General features: G+C 41.8%; 1 protein-coding gene across 1 annotated transcript; it reads left to right on the top strand.

Moving 5' to 3' along the window:
- The first annotated feature begins 1,543 nt into the window (after positions 1 to 1,543).
- On the top strand, positions 1,544 to 26,568 carry LOC124617858 (glycine-rich cell wall structural protein-like). Its single transcript, XM_047145299.1, has 4 exons — positions 1,544 to 1,695; positions 17,659 to 17,775; positions 22,006 to 22,312; positions 26,439 to 26,568. Exons 1-4 carry the CDS (start codon positions 1,632 to 1,634, stop codon positions 26,452 to 26,454), a joined length of 504 nt encoding a protein of 167 aa, XP_047001255.1. The 5' UTR covers positions 1,544 to 1,631; the 3' UTR covers positions 26,455 to 26,568.
- Positions 26,569 to 27,811: the final 1,243 nt, after the last annotated feature.

The following is a 27,811-nucleotide window of genomic DNA, read 5'->3' as shown; positions in this document are numbered from 1 at the left end:
GGCGGAAGTCGAACATTTTCTGTATCCAGAAAGGTCCGTACAGGACCTGCAACATGCGGTCGTGCATTATCCTGCTGAAATGTAGGATTTCGCAGGGATCGAATGAAGGGTAGAGCCATGGGTCGTAACATATCTAAAATGTTCGAAGTGCCGTCAATGCGAACATACGGCGACCGAGACGTGTAACCAGTGACACCCCATACCATTACGCCTGGTGATACGCCAGTATGGCGATGACGAATACACGCTTCAAATGTGCGTTCACTGCGATGTCGCCAAACACGGATACGACCATCATGATGCTGTAAACAGAACCTGGATCATCCGAAAAAATGACGTTTTGCCATTCGTGCACCCAGGTTCGTCGTTGAGTACACCATCGCAGGCGCTCCTGTCTGTGATGCAGCGTCAAGGGTAAACGCAGCCATGGTCTCCGAGCTGATAGTCCATGCTGCTGCAAACGTCGTCGAACTGTTCGTCCAGATGGTTTTTGTCCTGCAAACGTCTCCATCGGTTGCCTCAGGGATCGAGACGTGGCTGCACGATCCGTTACAGTCATGCCGATAAGATGCCTGTCATCTCGACTGCTAGCGATACGAGGCCGTTGGGATCCAGCACGGTGTTCCGTATTACCTTCCTGAACCCACCGATTCCATATTCTGCTAACAGTCATTGGATCTCGACCAGCACGAGCAGCAATGTCGCGATACGATAACCCGCAATCGCGGTGGGCTACAATCCGACCTTTATCAAAGTCGGAAACGTGATGGTATGCATTCCTCCTTCTTACACGAGGCATCACAACAACGTTTCACCAGCAACGCCGGTCACTGCAGTTTGTATATGAGAAATCGGTTGGAAACTTTCCTCATGTCAGCACGTTATAGGTGTCCCCACCGGCGCCAACCTAGTATGAATGCTCTGAAAAACTAATCATTTGCATATCACAGCATCTTCTTCCTGTCGGTTAAATTTCGCGTATGTAGCACGTCATCTTCGTGGTGTAGCATTTTTAATGGCCCATAGTGTAGATAACAGATTCGTATATCTGCAGGAAAACAAAAGAAACGAGAAAGTGACAAAGTTATATCACTTACTAGCGCGGGGGGTCGAACGACGGCTTTCCACTTGACAGTGAAAGATGCTTACCACTCAGTTCTTGTGATACTCTGCAACAACTGCCACGCTAGCTTCGTTGGCTCTAAGTTCACGTACGGACAAAAAAATTGTCCATTATGTTGGTGGGAAACGGTCGTTCTGGCAGAGGCTCAGACATTCCGTCCATTTCCTGGAATTCCCTAGGAGTACCCGTCAGCTTTGCAGCCTTCCACGTCATAGCGGTCTCGGTGGTCACACATGAAGACCGCCAAACACACTGCGGGTTCGTATGACGTCACGGTCGGAGGCGTCTCCACGCCGACTACAAGGTCAGGAACCGCAGCCATCTCCTGAAGATGGCTGGCGTCAAGAACCGGCGCAGCCGTGGCCGACGACCGTAACCTGGGGGCAGGGCGGTCGCTCCACTGTACCGCCCCCAACCGGTAGCGGGTCGGCGGTGAGGCGGTATAAAGGCAGCCGGCGGATGGCCGCGGCACACACGCACGTGGGAACACACGGCGGACATAGCAGCGATGGCAAGTCTCCAAGGAGTGGTAGCCGCTCTGGCCCTCAGCCTCTTCGTCCTGGAGATGGCAGGTTAGTCAGTTCGCTTTCTTCTCAAACAATATCACTTTGTAAGCTTCAGACAATTTCTCTAACTCAACCAACTCCAGCTCGATGCTACTGCCGTTTCCGACTTATTTATTAAACGAAATTCTCGCACTCGGATACCACAGCGCGATCCCTTTCAAATTTACGATACGTGAACGTCTCTTACAATATTTTCGGAACAAAAAAGGATACTCTAATCCGATGTCCGAGAAGAATCTTCATTCTATAAATACAGGCACGCTACCAATCTAGTCCAGTGGGTAGGCTCTTGCGTTACAACTCTCGCGTTCACGAATTCGAGTCCGGATGCATGAGTAAATTTTTATTGTCTAATATTTATCTGCGTAGTACACACAGTTTACTAAACGATATGTATCCTACAACTAGATCTTATTGTTAGTGTTTAACATACCAATTACTGTTTGGACATGTCAGATATAATCGTGAAGACTATTAATCAGTCAAAAATGGTACCTCTCATAGCTCAGAAGTAATTACGAAAGTTATGAATGTTGAGATGTTAAACGTACTTACTTCATTCGGTGAGAGCGACTAGTTTTAATATTTTAAACAGACTGTTAGTCGCAGCACGTTCTTTCATAAAACATACGTACCATTCAGAGCAAATGCTCAATGCGACCACCCCGGATCTCCAAATTAATAGCGACTCGCTGGATCATGTTTATCTGAACTTTTCATGTTCAAAATGTTCAAATGTGTGTGAAATCTTATGGGACTTAACTGCTAAGGTCATCAGTCCCGCCGGGACTAGCTGCACAGTCAATGGCTGCAGCGCCCAAGACCGATGGAGAACTCTTCATGGATTCACTGAAGATCACACTTAAGTGGGAAAATGTTAACGATTGTACTCTCATCTCTGTGTTACCACTAAATAATTGCACGTCTTTTGTATACGAGCTGATAGTTGTAGTACAATTGCCGTAGTACAAAACCAAAGAAATCAGGTACGATGTCATGCAGTCTTTTTTTTTTTTTTGTACTAATATTCTTGTCGGATAAGTGACTAGTCTTGCCAGTTTGTCTTCCTTTTACCTTAATTTGCTGCCGAAATACGCACGGGACGGAATTTTTGTAAGAGATATTTTTGTACTGTTAGCGTTCATCCTTTGTGTGTATGGATCAGACGTTTTTCAGAGAGAATTTCTGGCGAGGAGACCAACAGGCAATCGGATTTTTGTAATTTTTTACATATATGATGCGCCAATTTCAGAGCTCTACTATTAATCACCAAAAGCAGCTCGACTCAACTCCCAAAAATTCTAGAGTACATCGACTTTGAAATTTTATAAGGAATTATAATTCACTAAAGATAAAGCAATTTTCAGGGTTGGCCGCGTGGCTCTTGTCGGTAGCGTTGGAGAATAATACGATTACAAACAATTAACCATTACTTAAATATAAAATTAATAAATTACATGTCAGTTAATATATATTTAACCGTCATTTTTTTTTAAATATACACATTGTCGTTTCTAATTAGATATTGCTGCAGTTAAAGTTTTCATTGCAAATATAAATTCTTAATTACTGATATTTTAAAAAAGATTGTTTAAACTAAGAAAACATCGAATTTTATAAAAACTTATTAACAATATCGTATACAAGGTCAATAGTTTTCTTATTAACAAAGACTGCTTAAATTAAAAACCAGTACAAATTTTTGATAATATTATAAAGAATATCGATAATTAAGAATTTATATTTCCAATGCGTGCAAAGTGTTATTATAAACACGAAAACGTGCATTTTTTTTTACAAAAAATGATAATTATATATGTGTTAACTAGCATTTGATGAATTTTATATTTAAATGATGTAGGTATTCGAATTGAACGGAAGGAATAAACGTAAAGAAAAAGACCATAGAGACATTGGAACCAGTGATCCATTGATTAACCAACTACCCATCTCCAACGCTACCGGGTGACCCATGCAGCCTTTTCTTTGGTGAACTGTATCTCCTTCACAAACTTCAAAGTCTATTTTCTCCATAATATTTGAGAGTTGCATCGAACTGCTTCAGCTGCCTGATGATTAAGTACTGAACTTAACGTGCCGTAAGCATAAAAAACTACAAAAATCCAGTTACCCGGGTGGCCTCGTATTTTGGCGTAAGGGCCCCGTGTTCCCTAGTGCCTCGTTACAGAGCAATAAGGGAATTACCTGCGGTTTGTTTGGCTTTCTACCACAATCATCATTGTTTCCGTGAAAACACTTTCGCAGTATTGGAAAAGCCTGAAATATGCACAAAGAATGATCCGATTCCTCGCAGGCGCCTATTTACAGATGGTGTGGCAGTGTGGCGCGCTCCCCGTTCCTGCTGGAACAGCTCAGTGAAGCTTCGCTGTACAGCCTTTCTGTTGCACTCAGTGAAACCACGCACGCGTTGCATACTGGATTAAAAAAAAAAAAAATGGACTTGTAGTCCGGGGTGATATGTTACAATACAGCATCACCGGTCTATTGCGGTCTAACTGTGTTGGTGAGGCAGTAAATTTCCACAGGGCAGTGACTCCTTCACTGCAATTCACTTTGGAGGTGTGGCGGTGGGACTTGTAGTCCCGTACCACCCTCTGACGGTGATAGTACTACATGAGTCAGGCAGAGGAATTTTGCCTAACATGGGCAGGTGAAGGTGTGGCGGTGGGACTTGTAGTCCCGTACGCCAGGGCAGGGGTGATGGAGTGTGTGCATACTGGACAACTCTTCACGAGTATTATTCGACCACAGTATTATTCCACCTGGGAGTGAGACTGCTTCGGCTGGCTAATTGTGAGTCAGCACGTAGTACACAAAGATGGTATATCGTCAACCGACCTAAGAACTGGCAGTGCGATGCGTTTTCCTTAGTCGTCACTGTATTTAGGTACTATAGCGTCACTGGGCGTTTCCGATAACGCCCAACAGCAGTAATATCGTGGTTGAGTAGTAAACCTGTCCATACTGTTGCGTGTCATTGTTTTTGTACAATTAACACTGCCGGAAAAATAAACTCCAGACGGACCCGAGCTGTACTGAATGCAAGCTTAAGGACGAGGAATAAAGTGTGCATTAATGTCGACAACGCCAAGTGTAGGAAGCGACTACTCGAACAAGTTTGTTTCCAAGCAAGATGCGTAGTGCATGCCTTGGACATTTACACAGTAGTGCAGATGTTTCCAGAGCATATAGGAAGTGGAAGTAAGAAATGGAACGAAATGGAGTGCCTCATTAAGGAGACCACGGCTGCCTCATACTAAAATATTCAGAAAATATCTGTGAGAAATCTGCGAAATTTTGAAACCGGTATCATGTAAAGCTAACAGCCATTTTATTTCGGCAAAAATTCAAAATACCGAAACGAGGCTTGCGGAAAATTATAGTACGCAGGGGGCGGCTCGTAATGTTGAATATCTAAGCCTCATAACTCTTGCAGCAACCGAGACATTGAGACGTTTTTTAATGGAACAATATAGTGTTTTATAAAGTATTCGACACTACTCGAAGCCACGATATATTGATGTAATGTTTTGCAGTGTAAACACGGCCGCGTGGGAGCTATATGCCATCTTATAGCGCATGAGAAGCAGCTTATGAGTACAATTTCTTAATATGCGTACCTCCTCACGTCTAAGTAAACAGTTATAATGGAAGCAAATATAGAATCGAAAGAGTTTATACAACGTCGGAGCCTGGCCTGAGAGCTCGACTTGGTGGTGTTGAGGCTACAAGGCCCACTCCGGCCGGCTTACCTTTCCGTTTTACCACATTTCTAGCATGGTTTTGCGTAAACCCCTGAGCTGTGGCGAAGCTTTCTTCTGAAAGTGCTAATCTCGCAGAGCATACAGGAGAATTTATGTGAAGTTTTGAAGTTAAGGGAGAGTAGAGTTGTGATGGCCTGATTTAATCGTCTATATAGGTCAGTCGGGAGAGCAAAGTTTCCAAGTTCCTGACCTGCTCCGGCACAATGTTTTAATCTGCTAGAAAGATTCTGTAAGATTTTTGGCTGCCCTAAGCAAAGCGCAGAACTAGAGTATCGAATGAACAGGATCGTATCAATAGATCACAAGTACAGGAGAAGCACCAATATTCCCCGTGACAGCAGCCAGCTCCCTCTGAATTAAGGACCCAGTTTCATGTTTATTCTCCGATTGTTCCCCTTCAGGCTAACCCATAGTGGTCCACGGATGGAGAAAACATGCCTCATCATTGACTTAGTTTCCATTACATTTATGCGTCTTTATTTACATGAGTAGCTCCGTCGCTTGAGAGTTGTGTGTGTGTATTAACTGCCTGTGTACATGTAGAAAAAAAAAACGGTATCTTCACCAAAGCCCCACTTGCGAGAAACCTTCGTTGTGTTACCCGTTGGGTGCAAAACTGTAGCTACTGGAAATTGAGGTTACTTTAATCAGTGAGAAACAACGAAATTACCTTTTTTGTTTATTTACGTGTCAAAGCTGAAGTAAACAAACACACAAATGAAAAGAAGTACGTTCTCCCATGTGTTTACTCAATTTTTGTAACAATGTCATTGAAACACACTATTAAACCCTAAAGATATGATTTTTTTTGGCATTATAGCGTTCACCGTGGTATCCTACATGACGAGAACTTACGGTTACAACTCCTGTGCAGACAGAACATTACGTATCGTTCTCGTGGCGTTCACGAGATAAAACGCTCTTAGGAGCGCGGGCGAATAAATAACGAGTGCTACGAAAAGGATGAGACAGTGCTGAAAGTGATGATTCTAAAACTTTGTTCTGCTTGTTGACATTATTGTGTTTAAATTGAGTTGCTAACAAATACTGCACGTCTACCGCACAGTACAAATCGTTTTCGAGGGATTCAAAATGTTATACTGAACGGAAAAGTTTGAAAATTTCAGTTACTCTAGAATAACTTTGTGGAAAATACATCACATAAACATATCAAGCTTCAATACTCGACATATCTGTCTGGTATGTAGAGTGAATAAAACTGAGAAATGACTACTAATTGTACTTTTAGTATTAAAAACTATTATCTACATCGTTTCATATGGTGACATTTCAAACTCGTACGGCCCGTCCCAAAGTTTCAGATTAATCAAATCTTGACATTCTGAATTCTTATTCTACCCTCCCAATGTGGAAGTCTCGAACGAACCAATAAACTTTCCTGTAGAAACATACGTCTTGAACCCAGTTCGTTAAAAACTCTGGGTGCCCGAGTGAGAAAACTAGCCAAAGCTTTCATGTTAGGAATTTTGGTCTGTTTCTATTTTTTGTGAACGTACTAGGATAGCTTGTGATTGAGCAGGACACCACTACCAGCCCAGTTGGATATTCAAGTCTCTCTCATGAGATGAAGAGTTTGCATTTAAAGCTAATAGCTATAACGTTGTACGCAAGTGAAACGTTGACGGTAAACGATTCAGACAAGGAGAGAATAGGAGTCTTCGATGTGTGGTGTTACATACGAACGCTGAGGATTAGGTGGATACATCGAATACTGAACTGAACTGAACTGAATTGGAGAAAAAATTATGACAGAACTTGACTAAAAGAAGAGACTAGTTGATATACCATATAGTGAGGCATCAAGGAATTTCCAGTTTGGTAATGGAAGGAAATATATGGATAAAACTGTGGAGGGAGACCTAGACTTGAACACAGTGGTTCCGTAAAGATATAGAGCCATGCGTAAGACAGGCTACGATGAAGAACTTCGTCGAGCCAGTCTTAGGACTGAAGACCACAACGACAACCAACACTTTCGCGAGGCAGTAAGCCTTACTGTTTATTGTGCAAGCACCAGTAATACAGCATACACCCTGTGGGAACGTAGCAGAGATTTTTCGTAGAAAAGCGGCAAGAAAGCTTTGTACTCTCTGGCATTTGATAGATTCTCATAAAATAGAATGTAGCTTCGTGAGCCTTTGAAGTCAACATACTTCACATTGTTTGCAAAGTTCGCCCCCGGTAGCTGAATGGTCAGCGCGACGGACTGTCAATCCTAAGGGACTGGGTGTTGTGTTGTCCTAATCATCATCATTTCATCCCCATCGACGCGCAAGTCGCCGAAGCGGCGTCAAATCGAAAGACTTGCACCAGGCGGGCGGTCTACCCGACGGGAGGCCCTCGTCACACGCCTTTTTTTTATTGTTTGCAAACATCTAAAGCACAAGAAACACTGAAATTTCGTGTAAAAATGAAATATTTCGTAAGTGTGGAAAGACGCAAGTGAAACTGGTTTACATTTAATAACAGCTGTTTCAAGTATTCATTCTGCCCCAATATCACTTTCAGTATCGCCGAATATTACTAATGTTTCTGTAGCGCTAAATCTAAGTTGTTATCGAGTGATGTGGCGCTGTGGACTCGCATTCAAGTGGATTGGAGTTCAGTTTACCATCGGGTCTACGGCTTAGGTTTCCTGTGGTTTCCCTAAATTGCTTAAGGCAATTTCCGGAATGGTTGCAAGCCAAATGAACATAGTGTACTTCCATCCACTTCCCTGTACAGTTAGAGCTTGTTTTCCGTCTCTAACGACCTCGTCATCGACGGGATCTTAAAGTAATAATCTTCCTTCCTTTTTCGTTGTTGGTGAAGAGAGTACCCAGCATGACACTGAATATTTCTATGGCTGTTTTATCGCAATACCGGTGTCCTGCACTTAGTTACAGCAGTCTATGAAATAAAATTAAAGCTGCTGTCTAAATAAACTCCATAAGAAAAGAAACCCAGTAATTATCATCATACAAATATGAGTATTCTGTACGATATGTGAATCCAAACTACCCTTCACGTAGGACCATTCACACAGGGCTGTAATTTTTCATTTTCCAGTAGCATCTGAAGTTCGAAATGCTCTCTGCCATACGTCTTGGGAATCGTTCTTAATCCACAGATCTGTCATAGTGAATAAACTGAAACTCTGCAGTAGTAATGAGTTGTTCTACTGCATAGTGCAGTGGAATTTCATACGAATGAGATTGCTTTCCTGCACCGTTGATTTATATAATAATCTTTTTCTTTCTTATAAATACGTGCAATTCTTTTAATCAATTTTAATTGTATAAATTGCTCAGTAATGTTCGTCAGATAGGTACTTTGTATAGCGTTCCTGATTTAGTTATGTATTTATTGATTCAGAATAGATAGAGCACCATTGTGTTAGATATTAGGGACCTCCCTACATTCGGAATTGAAACTAGCCTTGTGTAGGCCTTAATGGAAAAATAAATGGGTAGAACGAGTAAACTAATGCTATCAAAATAAGGCATCTGTAAACCACTGGTAGTTGTAAAAAAATACAAACTTGTACACTAAGCGTTGTTGTACAACAGGAGTCAAAGGAGTTCAATGGCAGTTAACATATTTATTAAATTACTAATAAATTAATGGATGAAAAACACCAAACAGTTTCGAAGTCCAGTTGGCATTCGCACATTGTTCTGCTTGAAACTGTGTCTGTGTTACCATTAAGATCACTTACTTATTTGTACCTTTTTTCGTCTGTGAACTAAATACAGACGAGAGGAGTATAGTGAATCAGTTGCTCACGTAGTATCTTTCAATGGCTAATAGACACTTCAGGCACTTACTGACATGAGGTTCTTCTCTTGTGAGCCCCACGAATGTGCGGAATCCAAAATCGCGCCGTCCTTAGAATTTCAAGCAGGTGACGTAAATCCTGTCGCGAAGCTATTTCCAGCGGTGTTTCACTGTGCATGTCAAGATAGTATTTCCCTTGGCTTCCGCTACGTTTACGACGTGACAGGTGAATGTTTTGAGAATATATTTACAAATGATTATGTTACTTCGAACTTCTAACATCGTATTCAGCAGTATCAGGAAATGTAAACAATACTACAGTTGCCACACTATTACCACATGTTACGCGCGCAGTTAGTTGCATTTTGCTGAAGGATGAGATGTGGCTCGCTTTCTGTAGCAAAGTTATGATTAACAGTGAGTTACTTACATTTATCTTGACGCTAAGAGCTTTGCAGAAACTACATACTACCTGTGTAAGTTCAGCATAACACGTCTATGAAGCAAACAGTACTTTAAAAAACGAACGGTTGTTGCTAGGAAAGTGTCAGTAGTAACTTACGACATAAAGAATAGTTAGCCTACAAACAACTTAAACGTCTGTGGAGAGAACAACTAGAAGAGTGATAAAGGTATAACAGCAAGGTCGACTAGCTGACAACGGTGAAAACACTATCTGAGAAAAAGCACATAGAAGGCGCGGTTGGATCTCAACGTAACTTCGTACAGCTACGTAAACGATTAGAGCTGCAATTCACCGTGGCAGATGTAATGGTACCCACACTATATTTGAATTGTTGATGTTTAGTGCTGTTGGCAGCACTGTTAAGATGTACAAGGGGAGTGAAATTTGGAAATTTGTTGTAAGGTCTAATGGGACCAAACTGCTGAGTTCACCGGTCCCTAAGCCTACACACTACTTAATCTAACTTAAACTAACTTACGTTATGGACAACACACATACCTCTGCCCGAAGGAGGGCTCGAACCTCCGACGGGGAGGCCGCATGCACCGTGACAAGGTGCCTCAGATCGCGCGGCGAGAGTGAAAAGTGTCAGATGTTGAGTAACCACTGCGAGCGAGATGATGCGAACCCGTCTGGAGGAGCGCTTGAGGGGGGGCCTCATTCTGTGCCCACATTTGGCCAGCAACTAGTTGTTGTATCTAGATCTGGAGGCCATTCGGATGTGACAGTATCACGATGTTGGCCTGCATGAGAACGTGAGCGCAGGTATAGTCGACCATATCGGATCACCACGAGGGAAGATCGTCATATTGTACATCAAGAATATCATAACCTCTTACATGTGCTCCTGCCATCCGAGAACACTTAATGGACTCCTTAAAACATAGGAGAGTTGCTCAGAAAGTAATGCACCGCATATTTTTTCTTTAAAAATTCTTTATTGAACATAATGAGAATTACACTACCGGCCATTAAAACTGCTACACCAAGAAGAAATGCAGATGATAAACGGGTGTTCATTGGACAAATATATTATACTAGAACTGACATGTAATTACACTTTCAAGCAATTTGGGTGGATAGATCCTGAGAAATCAGTGCCCAGAACAACCACCTCTGGCCGTAATAACGGCCTTGATACGCCTGGGCACTGAGTCAAACAGAGCTTGGATGGCGTGTACAGGTACAGCTGCCCATGCACCTTCAACACGATACCACAGTTCACCAAGAGTATTGACTAGCGTATTGTGACGAGCCAGTTGCTCGGCCACCATTGACCAGACGTTTTCAATCGGTGTGAGATCTGGAGAATGTGCTGGCCAGGGCAGCAGTCGAACATTTTCAGTATCCAGAAAGGCCCGTACAGGACCTGCAACATGCTGTCGTGCATTATCCTGCTGAAATGTAGGGTTTCGCAGGGATCGAATGAAGGGTAGAGCCACGGGTCGTAACACATCTGAAATGTAACGTCCACTGTTCAAAGTGCCGTCAATGCGAACAAGAGGTGACCGAGACGTGTAACCAGTGGCAGCCCATACCATCACGCCAGGTGATACGCCAGTTTGGCGATGACGAATACACGCTTCCACTGTGCGTTCACCGCGATTTTTCCACGTAGTCTTCATCCTGTTCTAGGGCCTTCCTGCAGAGCAAAACGAGGGCGTGTGTGCCCTGTCGGTACCAATCCTCGTCCTGGCGGCGGAGCCAGTGCTTCACTGTGTGAATCACCTCCTCATCGTCTCAAAATGTCTTCAAGGAATGGCGTCCTTTAATGGCCCAATCAAGTGGAAGTCGAGGGGGTTATGTCAGAGCTATAGGGTGGATAGGGTAACACAGTCCAACCCTGTTTTACGATGTGTTCAGCAGTCCTCAGACTTGTATGGGGCCAAGCGTTATCGTGTTGCAGCAAAATATTTCCTGGGTTGCTGTGGCGCCGAAGTCGCCGGAAGCGCGTCTTGAGTTTTATTAAGGTGTTGACATATGCTTTTGAATTAATGATGATAATTACACCTTCACATTCCCAGAACACGGTGATCATGACCTTACCGGCGGAAGCAATTGCTTTGCATTTTTTCTTCTGTGGGGAGTGGGAATGGCCTCATTCCATCGACTGTGTGTTGCTTAGGGCCCAAAATGGTGAACCTAAGTTTCATCACCTGTCACAATCCGGGACAAGAAGGCCTCGTCATCAGCTACAAAACGTAGCAACAAATCAAGACGAATGTTTTTTCTGTGCGGTTTGTGATCCACCGTTAGACACCGCGAGACCGATCTTGCACACAGGTTTGAATATCCAAGAGTGGGGATAATTGCATACATACTTTGCTCATTGACAGACGCAGCGCCAACTGCCAAGTAGTAATGCGTTTGTACTCGCGAATGACATCAGCTCGTTGCAACATGTCAGGTGTGAGAGCCGTGGATGGTCTACCTGACCGCTGCAAACTGTGGAGCTCCGCCGAACCGCCCTCGACAGTAGATGCTCCATAGACTTTTCATAAGCGTTTTGTGAATATTCCCCACAGCTTCTTTCCCTGAAGAGAGAATTTCAATGATGGCACGTTGTTTGTAACTTACATACAGACGCCACTTTGAAACTGTCCTGCAGCTACGCTATCCGTCGAAAGTGACGGAAACTTAGCGCACTCACTCAGGAGACTCCAAATAATACATACGAAACGTTTCGCATACGCAGCATTGTTTTCGGCTGAGAAAAAAAAATGCGGTGGACTACTTTAGGGTAACCCTCGTACTATCATCACACTCCTATGATCGGAGATAGCAATCAGACTAGGGATTTACCATCTCATGCGTGATTGTAATTAACGCCACAACATAAAAACAGCTGTTTGAGTGGTGCGGTGACCGGGTAACGTGCCCGGTAGTATGCACAGTGTCGCATAGATGAATCGCTGCCTTGTACTGTCGCGGATAACCATCATCGGCGGAGTTAGGACACTCTGGGAAGACATTAAAGGAATTCGCAGTTGCGAATATGAACAACCATCAGCTCTATGATGGTATTGCGACAACCAAAATTTGTGTCGGACAGGGACTAGAACCCGGATTTCCCGATTATCGCAAGCGGCCTCCTTACCATTTGGCTATCCGAGCACGATTCAAGGCCAGACCCAAACTTCCATATGTCGTCAATCATTTGTCTACAACTTGTACTCGTACATCCATTACGTATATCGCCGTACATGGGAGACATTGTGCTCGAAAATCGTTTCCCGGTGTCACCAGATAAATGCGATATCGTATCATATCTTACTCTGGAAGTTGGTCCTATTGTTCCAAAGTTTTGGAGAGGTACAGCGCTTTCAGTCCTGGCATCACGTTGTGGAGAGCCATGGAGTACGACTCCATCTCACGATTGGTAATGATTGAGGGGACGAATGCTCAGGTGTTACCTCCCATGCTGGTCCACACTGTCTACGACCTGTCTGTGTGATGTTGAGGTACTCCAGTCACCAGCAAGGTAGGCAGATACGTCCCCGGTAGAACAAGTACGGTACCAGGACGGACATGAACTCAGTCCCTATGTCAGTAATCAGGATGTCAAAGACCAGTTACATTCATCGGCCAGCTTGCCCCAGGAGAGGATACAACGACTTTGGGACACCCTTCGCAACCGAATCAGCGGGTGTAACATCATGCTGATAAGTGAGGTCATGCTGACAGGTTCTTTCTACATTTGATTCGAATAATTACACTAAGTGTAATAAAATCACATATTCTCTGATTCTACTGGGTTCTTAAGTTGTCTCGTCGTTTCTAACGGAAGAACACAAGTTACAAGGAAAGTGAATTACGCCTGTAACAAATGTAACGGGCCAGCACACACTAGATGGCGCAAGTTGATGAGTAAAGTCCAGAAAAGTCCTACAATTATCTTCAGCTTTCGGTATTATTCAAACTGGGGTCTGAATACTTCTGTCTCACGGTGGCATGTAATTAAGGTTTTGCCAGAATAAAACTGGCCGGAACGCAGTGTTGAGATTTTTATATGCGTGTTTTGTGAATTTAAATGTTTGGAAAGGCTGAACAACGCATTATCTGAAGAAAAAAAATTAAATAAGAAAGACTGAAGATACAACTTCGCTCTGTGTTGTTTCGGTTTCATTCTACTGAAATTCCAGAAACACTATTCGTGCTATTGTTATATTTGTCATCCAACCCCTGCTCATGTAGATTAAGACGCAGGCGTTCGACCCTGCACGCCGGGCTATGATCGGAATGGGTGTTGTAGGAAGTTTTCTGCACTCATCTAGCCAAATTTTGGGTTGGTTCCCCATCCCAACCACAGAACATAGAAAAGTAGAGCCGTTCTTAAGACACCGGAAACATTCTGTGGGAATGAAGCTTCCTTGTGTATGACACTTCGCTCTTCTTTATTCCTCGAAAGAAGCTTTCCAAAGTCCATCTTAATAAATATTTCAGCTTACTTGAAGAAAGTTATGGCTGTCCTGTCTATTGTAAAGAAGATACCGAGAGATTAGAATGTGCACAACAAACAACTGAGGACTTTCAGAGCAAGCGCTAATGTTAGATGAAGGGACTGGTTGAGGTGAGGAAATCAGGGCAGTTCGAATCAGACGAGTCGCAGGATCGATAACAAAAATACATAAATCAAATAAATGCTCCTCTTAACTTCAGTTTTTACTCGTTGACACTATAGAGTCAGCTCATAGAACCCTGGCCATTATCAGCGCGTTAAACAAATATTAATTATTAACAGATAGCCACCGTTTCTGTATCTGTGTGCATAGAAACCAGTTTCAGCACCTCTCAAACATAAATATGTTTTAGGTTATGCAGTCTAAGTTATTTCATAACTAGTTTCGACACGAACTATTTCAGTCTCCAATACTCAACATACGTGAGACCACTCGCCTCGAAACAGGTTAATAAATAAGAAAATATCAGTGTTCCAGATGCTGAGGAGGACTTGTTCCATGCGTACATTCGAGCAGATGCGAACCCGTAAACTTCCACAAAAGTGGAGAAAACAACCCAACCCTAAAATAATATGAAAAACATTCGAAGACCGCTTGTACATAATTTATTCAGTCTCTGATGGTGTGGCGATTACACAATCTAACTTTGTATACCAGTAACACAACCAGTTTGTAGTTGCAACATTTCTTTATTGATTACACATACTCATGAATTCATCAGCAGCAATAACGAATTAACAACATTTGCATATCAAGGCCCTATCCAGAATTAGTATTTAAAATGCACAAAATGAGTATAAAGAATTGTAGAACACAGAAACAGCTTCAAATATATAGTCATTTAAAAAGTTATACAGGAATGAAGCTTCTCGATGTAATGGAAGCAGTCACTTAAATTAACTTGCAAAACAGGAGGTATTTCAGTCTTGCAATAGTCATTTTGCAATACGACCAAATCTTAAATACTTTAAATATGCAACTTAGGGATAGGCACAGCCAGGGTACAATTTGCCCTTTGTGTGTATTTATGTTCATAAATTTACTGACTCAGTTTTACACTTATGCAATCTTAAGGCAAAAAAAATCAAGTTTGATGAACATGTGATGGACGTGAGCAAACGTTAATCTACTACGATTTCACAAACAAACGATTCAAAGGGTGAACTTATACTCAGCTTTGGGCAGTAGAAAATCTTATGCCTAAAATAAGCCTCTCGTTGAATGGAATAGAGAAATCGCGCGTTAACGGTCCGGACGGCCCTGAATTCAAATACTGAGATTTCCGTCACACTGCAAGCTCGCAGGACGAGGTTTGCTCACGTCGACCACTATACACGTTTCTGAAAACAGAAAAACATGAGCGGCAGACGCATTGTAGTATATACAAGCTACACAAATGTAAGTATAGAAAAGCAATACCTTAATATAAGCATATTACAAGTTAACCCCTGAACAAAATTAAGAAGCTTGCTTTCCTTAAACAACAACAAAAAAAAGATGTAGATACTAAGTACCTAACGTGACAATCCATATACACAAGAAATTATTAATAAACAACAACTACCACTAATTGGTAAAACTAGAAAATTCTAAATCTATAACTAAATTAAGAAATGACGTTCAAGTGAACCAGCTACATTCAGCGTGCCACTAAGCACCAAATCTAAACTTAAAAATTCGGGGCGCTATTTCTAGCCAGTTTAGAAACATAATTTCATGCCCGTTCCAGAACATAACTCGCCTCGCCACCATTGCAGTAAATGTTTTGCTGCCCACTAGCATGAGCAACTGCTACAGTCAACAGACCTTAAGTACACAATAATATTCACTATATATAGGAGGAACCCACCACGAAAGCTTGGGGATTAATTTTTTCTTCTTCATGTGAAATTCACATGCCATCCATCCACATAGCTCTCGAGGTATTAGCAAATCCTGGTCACCACTGGCCAGCCGTGTCAATACAACTTTAATACTTTCCGGCAGCGGCCCATGCTCCTTCGTTGCTCCAACTCAACTGGTCCTCACGGCATACGGCCGTGCCACGTGACATGGTGTCGCCAACTCCCCATAATGAGAACATCGGAAGCACGTCACGTCACAGACTGACTCGCCTCATGCCTTGACTTGCGCACGCGCGCCACCATAAATAGCCTGCCTCAAAGACGCAAAGAGAACTAGGCACAGGGACAACGATCAAAGATGGAAGTAAGAATCGATATCGCCTGGCGCCAGAAACCCACCGGCTCATCTGAGCAAGAATAGTATGAGTGATACTGAAACTTCCCCTTAGAAAAATTTATGAATGACTGTTTGCTTTTCAAACAGCTGAGCAAAACTGAACGTACTCAGACATTACTCTCTTTACTTATTCTGATCGACACTAAACTGACACACAATATTTTTAGCGCTACGCAATCTGACTTTTAATAATCCCTACAAAAGAATGGCCCTGATTAACAATAACCTATACCTTTCATGAATCACTTACCTCACAAAAATCTTCGTTACTCAAACTACTGCAATACAGCGAGCGCCAATACTGCCAGCTAAATAAAAGAATCTAACTACTGAAGTCACTAACTGAGAGGCATAGTTAGCAAATGAAAGATTTTGATAGAGAACAAGCAATGTATGTACCTTAATCGTGTTCTGCATGACATCCAGTCTTACAAATTTACCGTCTCTGACGGACACACGTCCAGATCGTCCGCTCTCAAAATTCAACCATCTCTCTCCCCACATCCACCACTGCTGGCGGCTCACCTCCCACTGCGCAACGCTACGCGCTGTTAACAGCCAACTGCCCAACACTACTATAGCGACTATTTCAGCAATGCCCACCAGCCACAGACTGCACACAGCACAGCCAGTGATTCACATACAGAGCGCTAGGTGACGTTACCAACAGAAAAACCTAAACAGCCTACTTACAATATTTAAGTTACATGCGTAAATACTACCTTTGTACCTTATCAGGAGACCACTGACCGAAAAGCAGAAGCGTTGAGTTATCGATGGGGTCACATAAAAGAAGGAAAGTTTGCTAGCTTTCGGAGTTACACTGTGACGAGCTAGAGTAAAATAAACACACACACACACACACACACACACACACACACACACACACATGCATACACAAACCTTTGCCCTCTGTATGATGCATCTAGATTTACCGACAACTCAACGGTTCTGCTTTTTGGTGAATAATCTCCTTCAGTCCTGAATTATACGGATTTCACAAGAACTTTCCACAACATTTGTACCTTTTCGTTTATGTAACGATGTATATTCATTGGGTGTGTATTCACTGTGTGTTGTATCGCTCTCTGCGAACTTTGCAAGTTCGTACCTGAGTCTACGGCCAGTCATGCTGGTTTAGGGTATCAGAGAAGGGTCGAGCTGCCACCGTATCACTACTTAGCCTATAAGAGTGGTCTGGCAGTGAGAGAGGTGTGAGTGGGAGGTGCCTTGTTTGCAGGCGCCGCTCTCGTCTACCAGCCAGTGGCGGTGCCGGCCCACCATCACGTGGAGTTGCGCAGCGTGAGGGAGCAGCCGCAGGGGGCGTTCCTGTTGCACTCGCTGTACCCTGCGCAAGGTGAGTGCCTTCTAAAGTACAAATGGAAGCCTTTAATTCGTGTGTTCGGACTGCTCACATGGGAAGCGCGCTGTCCGCGAAAGGCTGCGATCTAGCTTCGAGGGGGTGCACCACAACGAAACAGCACCTTCAGAATAGGTATTCCACAAGTATCGCATTTGGGTCCGATTACGTTCTTCTTATGTGTAAGTGATTTTCAGTAACATATCCAAGAAATAGAAATCGTTCTATTTGCTAACGAGGCAATGGGGGAAGCGTCATCGGTTGAAAATATAAGTGGAGTGTCGCTGAAATTAGATACAACACCATAAATGCTATTCTCTACTGAGCAAGGCGTGACCTGAAAATTAAAAATAATGGGTGTGGGTAATTCAATAAATGAAAGAGAAGGTTCTAAATTCCTGGCTGCTCGTATTTACAACAATAATCAACAGTCTGGAATGTAGTCGAATTAACTCGGGTGATGCGGAGGGAATTAGATTAGGAAATGAGACACTTAAAGTAGTAAAAGAGTTTTGCTATTTGGGGAGCAAAATAACTGACGATGCTTGAAGAAGAGAGGATATAAAATGTAGACTGGCAATGGCATAGAAAGCGTTTCTGAAGAAGAGAAATTTGTTAACATCGAGTATAGATTTAAGTGTCAGGAAGTCGTTTCTGAAAGTGAAACATGGACGATAAATAGTTTGGACAAGAAGTGAATAGACGCTTTCGAAATGTGGTGCTACAGAAGAATGCTGAAGATTAGATGGGCAGATCACGTAACTAATGAGGAGGTATTGAACAGAATTGGGGGAGAAGAGGAGTTTGTGGCATAACGTGACTAGAAGAAGTTATCGGTTGGTAGGACATGTTCTGAGGCATCAAGGGATCACCAATTTAATTTTGGAGGGCAGTGTGTAGGGTAAAAATCGTAGAGGGAGACCAAGAGATGAATACACTAAGCAGATTCAGAAGGATGTAGGTTGCAGTAGGTACTGGCAGATGAAGAAGCTTGCACAGGATGAAGTAGCACAGAGAGCTGCATCAGACCAGTCTCAGGACTGAAGACCACAACAACAACATCTCAACAGTCACTTTGCATCTGGGTTGTCATACTTCAATTGATTCGCATCTTGGTGTGCAGTATCCGAATCTAGATTTCAAAATGTTCAGTACATAAGATTTCTTAGATATTAAAAGCTTTTCCTTTTTAATTTTTTATTTTATGTAATGCTCTGTTTACTGTTCTTTCGTTTAGATGTCTAATAAAGAAAAACAAGACGGTAGTTGTGATAAATATCCAAACATAGATCACCTCTTGTCAAGATAATCCATAGAGTGAAATAGACTTTATGATCTAGTTCATGTTGAAATGTTCATGGTGGAGTTCTCAGGATACTAAAGCTAGTATCCTGAGAACTGCTCAATGAATCTAAGAAATCTCGGCCCAGCAGTATACTCCTAGTTTTTGTTACCTCAGTGAGTGTTTCTCGAGAAAGACAGAGGAACTTTGTGGAGTCTAAAAATTACAATTAGCAAAAAGGACAGCTGGTGAACATCTTAGTTGTTATAAACCATCCCATCAGATTTTATTACGTGTGTGGAAAACTTATCAAAGGAAACCAATCACTGATTTACTTAATATGGGACATATACTGTATTTTGATTGAGCTGATGTTGATAAAGTAAGAGTTTTTTGCCTGACACTGCCTGTATAACCTGTACTACCACTTTAACCGAATGGTTGAAAGGAAAACGCCGACCCATACCATTTGCTATTTCAGTGGTGTAGTGTGAACCTAAAGATCATAATTAAAAATATTACTTCTGTCTCATAAATACTGCATGGAATTCAAACAGAAACAGACATGACATAAAATATTGAAATATGTCAACTGTGCAATTTCCTGTGTTCCGAGATGAAGCCACGGTAGCAGACCCAGAAATAGTTGCTTGGTTCTCTTTCAGATAAACTGTGAAGAGCTTTTTGGGCAACTGAGGAGATGATAACTATGTTTTCATTGTGAATTATCTGTAACACGGCTACAAGAATATGATGTGTAGGATGTCACATAAAATTCCCACTTTGATTTCTTTATAGAAAATTTGGGAGTCGTAAGCGATGATCAGATTGAATGATTTGCCTAAGATATACCCACGATGGAACACCATTACCAAGGTGACTTGAAACCTCCGATTCTGGGTGACAACTGCTGGGGTCCTGATACGGAAAGTGATGTAACGGCGGTAAACGAAAGAAGAGTATGTTTGTCACGTTTTTCAAATGCCAAAGAGAACTGCAGTTAAATATATGTTGTGAACTAATTTAGGCCGTCTATTGGCGTCATGCCCATATGTACATATTAAATAGCATTGAGTTCCACATTTGTGAATATGTGTTTCTTGTTTGTTTCAATTTCTTAATGTTTGCCAGTACTATTTTCATTTTACTATTTATCTAGGACACGTGACGTGATAGAGAAAACAAATGATTTTACCGGTGAATTCAACACCCCAAAATTTGGTAAATCCAATCATTTACAAACCAGATGCAGAAAAAGTTTAAATTTTGTTGATTAGTTTAATAAACTGAAATCGAAGTTACATGTTACAGATCTTCTTGAGCATCTAAGTTGTCCAGCTCTTCTGTTATGGATAACATCAGATTTTTTTTAGAAACAAATGTCAATACGTTGATTCCTGTTTTAGTAAACTAGTGCCTTATAGCATCATTTACAGAGTACCTCATTGTTAGGAGAGAATGATAATGATAATAAGTGGCATCCACTATAGTTTCTCTTACTGACAGCTTTTTAAACGAAGGCGCATATTTACAACCCCACAGCCTTATGAGTTGTGGTGAAAAGTTGGTCATAGTTAAATATCAATAACATTCATTAATATGATTCTAGACAGAGAAATAACTTACTTTATCCAGCTCTCAGCTTTAGAGTATTCAGCCACACAAAAATTTTTGATCACTTATCCAGTCATGTAAAGGATTTAATCATCATCATCACATCCAGTTTTGGTTTAGGCATCCTTGCCTGTTCCGATTTCAAGCAGACACCAATCGATGTTTCCATCTGTTCTTGGTGCACCGAACATTTGCTTTCCTTGAGGTGTGTATCTATACATCAATTTACGTATTCTTTCATTCTCCATCAATTGAATTCGTTCATACGCTTTTTTTCCTCTTATTTTCTGAAGTACGCTTTTGACACCCAGCTCGTTTCTAATTACGCTATTCTTTTCTCCGATCTGTGAATCTCTGACCAGCTAGTTGTTTTAGGAGACTCCTATGTGCTGTTTCAGTCCTCCTTCGTTGACTGGTGGTTACGGTTCTTGTCTCTGAACCATACGATAGCAATGGTACTGCCATCACGTTATACACTTGTAGCATCGTCTCTTTTCTAAATTTTGAGGCGAGTACGGTTATGGTTTGTAACAACTGTTGAAATTTTTGTAACTTGATTCTTGATCATTAGACGTAATGTATGAAATCTCACATTTCAAGTATTTAATAGTATTCATTTGTTCCAGAGGTTTATTATCAATTGTTATTTTTGCTCTTAAATGCTCCTTACAATGGAGAGTCACTATTGCATTTTCATCTTTAGATATTGTCATATTATTAATATAATCATTTGCTACCTTACACAGAGACCAAATTTCTCTATGTAATTTATCTGCCGAGCCCCTAAAATTATTTGATCAGGAGTGTTTTATAATGTCGTTGTTGAGCTTACAACTATACACCACTTTATTCTGCTATTTCTTTAAGACGTCATCTATGTATATATTAAATATGAAAGGATACCATTGTCTCACTTCCTGAGAGATGGTTCTCGAAAACGAGCTATGAGAAATACGATTAACGTCATATAAAACGCAAACTGAAATCGGATGTTCTTGATAAATCCTTTCACACCATAAAGGAAACTTTCTGAGTGATGACATGTTACGTGTTTGCGTGAGTATGTGTATGATTTGTGTGTGTGTATGTGTTGAGAAAGTGTTCTGTATTTCTAAAGCTGACTCGTTCAGCATCATAGTGGGGGATCAGAATCAGGAGCAGAAGAACAAGCGAATAATTAAACTGAAAGAAACTGATTCTTGATCCGATACAGTGTTTCATTATGTCTGCAGTTTTACAGAAGGCACCAGTTCAAGATTTCTAGGCTCTTCATTCCCTTTCTCAAGTTAGCTGTTACGCATCCACTTGACACAAATGTTACCATCTTGCAGTTGTTGCGGCCCCTGAAAGCAGTCATGTCCGTGTTGTTCGCTCGCCGACCAAGTACAAGTTCGGCGGCGTCGGTGGCTTCGGCGGCAAGGGTGGCTACGGCGGAGGCTACCCCGGAGGTTACGGAGGCCACGGTGGAGGCTACCCTGGAGGTTACGGAGGCCACGGTGGACGCTACCCTGTCGGCGGCTACGGAGGCGGCTGCAACACCTGCGGCGGCGGCTCCGGCGGCTACCCCAGCTACGGAGGCTCCTACAGCCAGTCCTCCAGCCAGGCTTCCAGCCAGTCCTCCAGTGGCTCTGTCGGCTGGTAAGTCTCTCCCACCTAGCTACCGCATAATAAGTAGTAATACAGTAAGCGTACACAACGGTAGTTCTGTAAATCGACCTGGCCAGTTAAGGTCCTACCCGCATTACCTGTATGTTAGGTGTGTTGCGTACCTATCGGGCGTTATCTGCTTTCGATCGCTTTGTCTGCGTATGCGAGCAATGTCTTACTAGATTCCCCAAGAAACTGGGAGCGTTGAACCATCTAGACACAAAGTGAGAATATATATAAAGCGCCGCACAGTCTATGGAACGATTTTGCTCTACACAGTTATGTTCCTGTCTGTTACTTAAAAATAAACAGTATTTACTGCAATACAGGGCGAGTCAAAAGTCCTTGGACACCTTCATAAGTTGGAAGATTAAAGGGAAAATTGAAATGTGATGATGGGAACATAGGTCTGACGTGGGGCTGCAACTTTTGCAGTGAATGTCATTCATGGGCGCCATCTTGAAATCCGCCATTTTGGATTCAAGTCTTTTTTTTTAATTGGAAGAGGGGTGTATGACACATCAAATAACACTCGCTTGAGCTCTGGAATTTAGTGATTTAATTTGTTTTTGTCTATCTTTTACAGTTTAGAGGTTATTAATGTTCAAAATCGGGAAATTACCTTCATACCGACTGCTACAACACATGTTCTACGTGCTGTCCATCCCATGCATAGCACAACTGTAGTCGCCTCAACCACTCTGACTGCACACGGAGGAAGGAGAGTGTCTCCTGCAATTTTGTCACAGGTGGGTCGTATGCGTTCCTCCAGGTGTCTCAAATAACAGATGCTCTCAGCATACACTATCTGCTTAAGATGTCACCTGGAGGAAAGGCATACAACACACCTGTGACCAAATTGCAGGAGACACTCTCCTCCATGTGCAGTCAGAGTGGTTGCGGCGACTATAGTTGTGCTTTGCATGGGATGGGCAACACGTAGAACCTGTGTTGTAACTATCGGTATGAAGGTAGTTTTCCAAATTTGAACATTAATAACTTCTAAACTGTTCAAGATAGACAAAAACAAATTACACCACTAAATTCCAGAGCTCAAGCGAGTGTTATTTGTTGTATCATACACCCCCTTTCCCATTAAAAAAAATGACTTGAATCCAAAGTGGCGGATTTCAAGATGGCGTCCATGAATGACATTCGCTCCAAAAGTTGCAGCCCCACGTCAAACCTACGTTCCCATCATCAGATTTCCATTTTCCCTTTAATCTTACAACTTATAAAGGTGTCAAAGGACTTTTGACTCGCTCTGTATTGAAACTGTGTATATTTAGTTCTGGTTTTATTCAAAAACTGTTGATTTGTAACGTGAAGCAAAAAAATTAGAGATTCGGAAAACATATCAAACTGCTTCAATACTCCCTGAGCTTATAACTAGGATTATTCGGAAAGTAAGGAACGATCGGTCGCGAAATGGAAAATACAGTGAAAATCTGATGAAGCAATGCACAGATGCTTTGGGCACAGAGTCTAGTACATCCCTCGATCACATTATGTCGCTCTTTTCAGTTCTGAGCTCACAGTGAGAACGTAAAGATGGCTTGAAATCAGCGTCTCCCGCCAATTATGAGGGCCTGGCGAAATATTTCGCCTGAAGCTATGGAATCCATATAACATAACTGTCATGAGGTTCTACACGACAGTTCTCGGCCGCATTCTGCAGGGGCAATGAAGATGCTCCTGCAGCGTTTTCTATGGGAAGTGTCTGATCACCCGCAATATAGCCCGTAATTGGCTACCCCTGAAGTTCATCTCTGCTCAAATGAACCGCTGGCTACGAAGACAATATTTTGACACAGACAACGAGATGCAGTCCAGAGTAGAAAATTGTCGAAAAGCACTGGCGGTTGTCTTCTATAACGAGGGAACTGAAAAGTTAGTACAACGTTACGACAGATGTCTAAGTCTGAGGGGCGACTGTGTAGAGAAGTAGCTGGAAGGTGTAACTAACCGTTGGAAATAAAACAGTTTTGATTTTCACTGTGGTTTCCATTTCGCGACCTGTCGTTCCTTACTTTCCGAATAGCCCTCGTAGAACTTGTTTCTGCTAAACATAAACAACATTCACACTTATCAATAAGAACAAGTAACTCTTTCTTTGATCATGATGAAGAACGTTCCTATGAGTACAAAATAACAACAGTAATTATAAAGATTTTTTATGTTTTTAAGTGTAAACTGTACTTGCAATAAAAGTAATTACTTTGGTTGCATGAAATCGCGTAAGTTAAGTGATGAACTAATTTTCGTTAGTTGTAAAGAGATATATAACACACAATGGAGTAACACTGAACAACGTACGATTATAATTATATGCAAGACATACAAGTAAACAAAAAGCAAACAGAACTCGTCGGCTCCCAGTTTCTCTCTCGTATATTCACTTGTGTTTCTCTCCCTACCTATACTAACAGTGCTACCAGTAATCCTACCATTTACTACGTCATTTATATACTGTACTAAAACTATGGAACCTGAGTTCTCGTAGAGCGCAACTCTACTCTCACCAATCAAGCGGCAGCAGCCTCAGGTACCTACAATGTTTAAAGTTGAGTGGCCTTTTCTGGAGCAGAAGAAAGAACTCCATAAACAGCTGTCAGTAACTACATTTACACTCTGAAAACCACAATCATGTGCTTTGCCAGAGTGCACTTCCCACTGTACAACTTATTACGCTTTTCCCCACTCCATTCGCGTACTGCCACGGGACGAATGATGTCATAAATGTTTCTGTGAGCTCTGCAACGAGTCTAATTTTGCCTGTAGAGTTCTTACCGTTGCGCCATGTAGGCAGTTGTACGAGGGACGTTCAACAGGTAGCAGATTTTGATTTTCTTTTTCTGAAAGCAGGTTGGATTTACTCAGTATTCCTATGCACCTTATTATTCCCCATTCTTTTGGCTACGAAATTTTATTTTTCAACATAATCTCCTTTCAGAGCGACGGTCTTATGCCACCTTACTGGGACGGCCTGTATGCCCACATCGTACCACCATACGCCTTGCTGCGTCAGTAACCTCCCCAACATACATGCACTGCTTCCCGCGGAGTGCATCCTTCATTGGGCCAAACAGATAAAACTCGGAATGTTTTTGGTGTAACATGGATAAGAAAAAACAGTCCCATGAAATTTTGTGAGCTCTTCTCGCGTGTCCAAACCTGTGTGACGCCTTGTGTTGTCATGGAGAAGGTCGTCTGCAGTTTCGTGGGTGCCGAACACACTGAAGTCTTTTTTCCAGTTTCCTGAGGGTAGCACAACACACTTCAGAGTTTATCGTTGCACCGTATGGGAAGAATCAAACAGAATAGCCCCTTGTCCCTTGAGAGTCTTAGAAGACCGTCACCATGACATTACCTGCTGATGGTGTGATTTTGAACTATTTCTTCGCAGCAGAGGTGCGTGATGGTACTCCATGGATTTGTGTTTTGATTCCATTTCGAGCTAATGTACCCATCTTTCATGGCCTGTGACGATTTTCGACAAAAAATTGTCACAATCACCAGCGTAAATAGCAAGCTGTTCCGCACAGATGGTCCTTCGATGCTCTTTATGATCTTGTGTTACGCAGCGAGGAATCCAGTGGTCATGCACCTTTGAGCACTACAACAGGTGGACCAGTGTGTCGATACTACCAACAGATACATGTGGTGTCTGTTCTTTCACCTTCTCTCTGTACCACATGTGAAGTGCTTTTACAGTTTCGCTTTTTAATCTTTTTAATTCCTTATTTTTCGACGTATCTCTCTCTCTCTCTCTCTCTCTCTCTCTCTCTCTCTCTCTCTCTCTCTCTCTCTCTCTCTCACACACACACACACACACACACACACACACACACACACATATATGGTAATTTCAGCGGAATGTCTGTATAATTTGTGTGTACCCTATAGTAAAATGGCCAGTCTTCTCTGTTCTTCTGCGAAATATCTCAGGATTTGCTATCACTATGGAGAATCAGTTCAAAAACAACCCTAATTTATTTACCTGAAAACATAAAAATAGAATAACCGACCGCTATATCTCCATTTACAAGGGCATTTCATGTATACAATTAAAACCCAGTATTAAAATGAATCAATAACGTATTTTTTTTTTCATCAGGGGTCGCAGGAGATAAGAAGTCTGTCAAGGAACGCAGCTTACCAGACACGACCTCTCCTGGATGTCATCCCAGTGCATCACTGTTTTACATGTGTTTGTAACATATAAAAATAAAAATATCTACTTTTCATTGTTGCATATTTAATCTTATAAGAAAAGCCAAAAGCATATTTCTGGATACATAATAGTAAAACGAAGAATTCTACTGGCTGCATCAGGTTTCCGGTCAAACCTCTTTATACTGGACTTTAAAAGAGCTATATCCAGGCTATAATGTGGAAAGTATAGAGCCGACTTCATCTTCTTGAAACTCAGTGGTGAAGGAAGGAGTTTAATTCCTTTTGATGACGAATTTAATTAACAGAGGTAGAGATTTCAAACCTAGGTAAATCCTGGAATCGCAAATCATGGAATCCAGCACTTCCTTTAATAACCTCACAAACATTATCCTACAGATCAAACATCGATATCCCAATGGGGATCGACCACACAGCCTCAGATTCAGTTTATGCATACGAGTCTTTTCCACGGATCAACGTCTCTGGCGCTTGTGTATCTTTGGTTTAAAATGAAGGAAAGCGTCAATTGTCTGCTCATTCTGAAGATGGACTAGATGTATTCGATCGAAATATTAGAAGAATAAATAAATTATCTGTGAATGTACTCCCAAAATTTAATGTATCACACGACTTTCTCGTTCGTACTTATCTCCAAGGAACTTTCTGTGCACGTAATTGCTTTTTTGATGATCTACGTTGCTCAGAAGGCGACAGCGTGATCGAAAATAATTGCCAATAAGGAGTATTGCCCACACAACAGATTTCTCGTGGTGACGTGGTTACAATTTTAAAATTCTTCAGAGGTGCCTTACAGTTTTGCACAAAAAGTATCTTTTAACACCTCTCAACTTTATGAACATTTACCAAGACAATATTTATTTTCTGTTTCTTTTAGCAGCTTCAGAGCTGTTTCTTGGGTAACCAACTTCATGTATGTAAAACTGTGTTTAAAAGGCATAACCGTTTTGAATTTCATAAATCTTATGGCTAGTGTGTATGAATACTTCGGTGTTATTTATGTTAAAACTTGTATTGTTTGCAACTGATTTAATAACAGAAAGCAGCTGTCACGTACACAGTTACTAGCTCTATGTTCAGAACAAGTAAGGAAGCCATCCCTGATTTTACACTTCGGATACGATCTTGCTTTAAGAATTTTTCGAGAAACATTTTTTTTAGACACAGAGGGTTCAAGCGGAATTTTTTTTAAGAGGAAATTTTTGATTTACACAATAACCAATGGTCTACAAGCTAACGAAAATTAAAGTAGCAAACGATACGTTGTCGCACTTATTATGTTCGCTTTTGAATTGT

The sequence above is a fragment of the Schistocerca americana genome, chromosome 1, assembly GCF_021461395.2.
Source record: "Schistocerca americana isolate TAMUIC-IGC-003095 chromosome 1, iqSchAmer2.1, whole genome shotgun sequence".
Lineage (NCBI taxonomy): Eukaryota > Metazoa > Arthropoda > Insecta > Orthoptera > Acrididae > Schistocerca > Schistocerca americana.
The sequence above is the reverse complement of the archived record's forward strand: the minus strand, read 5'-3'. Positions and strand labels throughout refer to the sequence as shown.